This window comes from Galeopterus variegatus, unplaced genomic scaffold (assembly GCF_000696425.1).
Source record: "Galeopterus variegatus unplaced genomic scaffold, G_variegatus-3.0.2 Scaffold4949, whole genome shotgun sequence".
In the NCBI taxonomy this organism is placed as follows: domain Eukaryota; kingdom Metazoa; phylum Chordata; class Mammalia; order Dermoptera; family Cynocephalidae; genus Galeopterus; species Galeopterus variegatus.
This window is the reverse complement of record NW_007731060.1, coordinates 67,053-72,287: the sequence shown is the minus strand read 5'-3', so window position 1 is coordinate 72,287 and position 5,235 is coordinate 67,053. Positions and strand designations below refer to the sequence as shown.

Here is a 5,235-nt window from a genome sequence, read left to right as displayed (position 1 = left end):
GGGTTGCGATCCGTTGCCGGACACGGAAAAAAAAAAAAAAAAAAAAAAAAAAAGAAATAAGCTATTCTCTATCAAAGCAGCTTGGTCTCTTTTGATTGGCACATTTCCACTATTTGTACTGCTTTCTTTACCCCACACCCAACATAGAATGCCTTCATAACTTAGTTTGATACTTGCAGGTTTTCTTCAGGTATGAGGTAGTGAGTTTTTATTTGCAAATGGAATTTTATTTCTTCATTAGGGAATTAAGGCTCAAATTGACCTTTATAGAGTGAAATGCTGCACATCCTATTATGTCCTCTCCCATGAAGCTTTGTAGAGCGATGAAATGGTATTACACATTACCCTGATGATGTCATATTTATTAACCAGGGAGGAAAATTATGAATATTAAATGGGAGATAAAACTGAAAACATCTCAATAAAAAAATCTATAATTTGTTGCACTTTATTTCTTATACATTTCTTGTAAAATCTGATCACTTGGAAATAAAATGTGATAATTATAGATTTTTTTTATTCAGATGTTTTTGGTTTTATCTCCTATTTAATAGAAAATCAATTTTTATGATACACTCAAATTCAATGATTACTTCTGAATGGAAACTTTAAATCTTTTTCTCTCTTAAATGCATCGTAGCCCTGTTTTTCATCTTGTCCTCTAGTCAGATTAAATGGTATGTGGAAAAACAGGGCTATGATGCATTTAAGAAAGAAAAATAATTTTTCTACTTATCAAAACACTGAGGTGTTCTTAAAAAACAGTATTTGAAAGACCATAATTTTGACTTCTTTCAGAAAGGATATTTTCACAAAAGAAAGATGCAAAACATTTTAGGTATTTGTTGTTGAATTTGTTTAAACCTTACATCTGTACTCCTGACTTTTAGCTTGGAATATACCATGGAAAAAATTCATTTTAAAATGAGTTATTTAACTTTAATAATTTTTCTTTAAGATGAGAAAGTCTTCATAATATGTCTAATTGGGGAACATTGGTTAAATCAAACACACAAGCTGAGATTTAAAAAAATTAAAAGTTCTTTCTAAAGTGTTTTGTTTGATATATACTTTATTTTCATTTTAATCCTTTCTTTAATTATTTGTTTAGGAATTTATAGATCATTTATATTGTATTTAGGGTATACTAAAATATAAGTAATTTTGTGGCTTTATATCTTTGGTCTCATTAAGGGGATGGTGAAGTGGTAGAACAGGTAATTGGGCAGCAAACCAATGACCAAGATGAGAGCATTCTTGATGGAATAATCAGGGAGCTACAGAGAGAACAAGATCTGAGACTAATTAATGAAGGAGATGTTCCATACTTTCCAGTTAATAGATCATATTCTGTTAATGGTGGTAAGTATTTATATATTTATAAAAGCTATAATGAATATACTTTAATTTACTTGTACCAAGTAATTATGTGTGAAAAATATTTTACATTTATAAATAAAAACATTTTTATTAATTCATAATTGTGGTATCAGATATACCAAAGTGCCATAATCATTATTATTTGAGGCTGAGAAGACTTAGCCATCTCCTAAGAAATACAGATGGTAGGGCCGGCCCGGTGCGCCGCTTGGGAAGCGCGGCGGCGCTCCCGTCCGAGGGTTCGGATCCCACATACAGACCGGCTCCCGCTCACTGGCTGAGCGAGGCGCGGGAGCAACACCGAGGCTTGCGATCCCGTTGCCGGTCCCCGGTCCGGTACGGGGGCAACACTGAGGGTTGCGATCCGTTGCCGGACACAGACAAAAGACAAAAGACAAAAAAAAAAAGATACAAGTGGATTTAGACAAGAATCCTCTTCTATGCTCAGGTACCTCATTGAACTTTGTAATGCTCAAATTATGAGGGCATCAGTAGAAGGAAGATTAGGGAAGATTCCGGAGCCAGGGCTTATTTACTATATATTTTTAGAAGACAGTTTCTTCCCCACCATTCTGTTTTTACAGGAGAAGGCGAAAAAAAAAAAAAAAAAAAAAAAAAAAAAAAGAAATACAGATGGTATATTTTAATATACTCTTTTCTTCTAACTTAGTAATTTATTTGCAGTCTTTTGTTTTAAGAAGTAAAGTGCTGCAGTAAGTCCAGCCTTTCTGTAGGGGAACCAACCTATAAAGTTTTCAAAATTAAAGCCAACTTAAGTTTAGAAATTACTACCAAAAAATTGACCCTCCTTCCTCCCTCCTGCTGGAAAGCAGCATACCATCCTCCTCTCTTGAATTGACAAAAATACACTGGAAGACAAGAAGCCCTCTTCTTAGGGAATACAGATACAATTTCTGAATTGACTTTCACAGCAGTTTGATCTTAATACAGTAGAAATTATTGTATAATTAAGTATGCTATCTTAAAATGAATAATCCTAATCTATTGTGTATCTCTTCCTTCGCTTTACATGAAATGTGTCTGTGCATCTGAGTTTTAAATAAATCTTAGTTTGTGTCAGTTTTATTTTTATCAAGACCACTTTAAAATGCAGCCCTTTGGGAATTTTGGCAGATTCGTTTCTTATGTTTACATAATTGGGGTCATTTATTTGGGTAATGTGACATTTTGGGTTTCATAGAAATGAATAAGGTGATTTAAATTTCTGGTGATTCTTAAGATATTTTACTCATTTTCTGATTTTTTTCAGTATCCTATAAAATTAAAATTAAAATGGTCCTTCATTTAGGTCACTTGGAGCATCTAACTCATATAAGCTTTCTTGAACCTGGAATGAGATGATGAGAAGTGGGCTGATAATCCTGTATATATATATATCCAGACCCTTTGTTCCTAAGACATGAAACTTTCTTAGAGCCCTGATATAGATATCCATTAATGAAATCAACTTTCAACTCTACCTTAGATTTGAAATGCCATTAGTCAAAGGGGCCCTACTGACTTCTATATGCAGTGTTCATTTGCTTTGATTTTTTTCTGGTGTTCATTTTAATAGTTGAATGTTTCCATTTCCATTTGTGTTTTATTTGCAAATATAATAAAAATAAATTAACAGGAACCTTTCTGGAGTATTGAAAAGGAAAGGAAAAGTTTTGTTACTTCTTTTTATTGTTCATCAACCTTGAAAATGAAATTTTGGTGTTAAAAATTTTTTTTGTTTGCATTTTTTATCTTACTATTTTTCAAAGTTTTACTGGAGCTTTATTCAGAAACATTTTAGTGGCATAAACAAAGATAGACTTTAGATAAGAAATCTGCTTCCTGAACTGGTACTAATAAACATTTGTGAATCTTCCAAATCATGTTGAATACAATTTTTGTGTTTGGTGAACATTTAGTATATGTAAGATGTGAAAGTGCTTTGAAAAAATTAAAAGAACTATATAAATTGTAAACATTTATTGAGTGCCTGCTTTATTCCTAACACTATAAAAAATATAAAGGGGATACAGAAAATGTAGAACAAAGGGACAGCAATACTTTCAGCAGTACTATGTTTGAATTTCCTATTCCGTTTAGAACTCTGATCTGGAAAACTTTGGTGCCTTTGTTGAGAAAGTAGTACTTTTCTTTGTTTTTGTTTTAGCTCTGAGAAGTCCAAATATGGACGTATCTTCCCCAAATATTGGGCTCCGACGTAGTGGTCAAATTGAAGGTGTCCGGCAAATGCATAACAATGCTCCTAGGAGCCAGATGGCCACTGAACGAGATCTCATGGCATGGAGCAGAAGAGTGGTAGTCAGTGAACTAAATAATGGGGTTATTAGGTGAGTCAATAAGGTAACATTCATAAGAAAATCTAAAGCTTTATTTTTAGTAAGTAAATTAAGCTGTACTATGTTAGCCTAGTAAATGGGGTTGAGTCATGCATAAGTTTTTTCCATGTTACTCTAATTAGTTTACTTCATAACAAATGTTTAATGATTATGTTCAGTTTGCTCAGTTTTGTGCTTAAATGCTTTGGGGAGTACTGAAAATGGAAAACATGATCTCTGTTCTTTGAGTTTATAGTCTAGTTTAGGAGTTAAGAAGACAAATATTTTTAAGTAAGAACTCATATAAGGTTATATGCGATTAAGTATGTGAGTGATATATGGACCCTAAATTCAGCATTGGTTCCAAGGAGAAGGCCATCAGCTGAATATGAGAGCAGTTTGGGAATGTAATGTAGATATGCACTAGACCCTAGTGCTTAGAGTATGTTTAGAAGTGTCATTTAAGTAGGTTTCATTAAATGAAAGTATTTCATTAGGATGAATTCAAACTTAGAATACCCAGGCTGACCAGTTTAGTTCACTTGGGAGAGCATGGTGCTGATAACACCAAGGTCAAGAGTTTGGATCCCTGTACTGGCCAGATGCCAAAAACAGACAAGTTTAGAATCTCTATTCTCATTTGTAAGCCCTGACATTTGCTATTTCAACTTCAGATAATCCACAGCAACTGGAAATAAATTTAGAAAAGAGAATGGACATTGACAGAGAACACATAAAATTAATTTTAATCACATATCTCCCTAACCAAGCTGTTTACCAGGTCAGCCAACAAAATAGCAAAATTAATTTGGTTTCACCTGTTTTTTCTTCTGCTTTCTACTATAAGAAGGCAGCAGTAATAAGAAAAAAAGAGAGACATAGCTAAGTTATGAACTGAATGCTAACCTCTGGCAGTAGAGCAATTTGAAATAATTCCCATCATCGGATGAGTGGATACGGAAAATGTGGTGTATCTACACAATGGAATACTACTCAGCTATAAAAACGAATGAAATACTGCCATTTGCAACAACATGGATGGACCTTGAGAGAATAATATTGAGTGAAACGAGTCAGGCAGAGAAAAAGAAATACCACATGTTCTCACTCATTGGTGGGAGCTAAAAAATAAACAAATTAATTCACCCACATACACACACACAAAAAAACCGGGGGTTGGGGGGGAAGAAGATATAACAACCATACTTTTTTGAAGTTGTTACAACAAGCAAATGGAAAGGACATTCTTGGGGGGGAGGGGAGAGAGGGAGGAGGGAGGGAGGTGTCAGTGATGGGCCATAATAATCATATACATTGTATATTGACAAAATAAAAATTTAACAAAAAAATAAATAAATAAATAAATAAATAAAAACGAATGAAATACTGCCATTTGCAACAACATGGATGGACCTTGAGAGAATAATATTGAGTGAAACGAGTCAGGCAGAGAAAAAGAAATACCACATGTTCTCACTCATTGGTGGGAGCTAAAAAATAAACAAATTAATTCACCCAC

At 33.6% G+C, this 5,235-nt stretch overlaps 1 protein-coding gene across 2 annotated transcripts in view; it reads left to right on the top strand.

The window, feature by feature from the left end:
* BRWD3 (bromodomain and WD repeat domain containing 3) overlaps window positions 1-5,235 on the top strand; it is a 122,232-nt gene that overhangs the window by 79,825 nt on the left and 37,172 nt on the right. For both annotated transcript variants that reach the window (XM_008588668.1, XM_008588667.1), the window contains exons 18-19: window positions 1,195-1,362; window positions 3,548-3,728. In XM_008588668.1, the coding sequence (XP_008586890.1) occupies window positions 1,195-1,362; window positions 3,548-3,728 (349 nt within the window). The remainder of the gene's footprint in view (window positions 1-1,194; window positions 1,363-3,547; window positions 3,729-5,235) is intronic.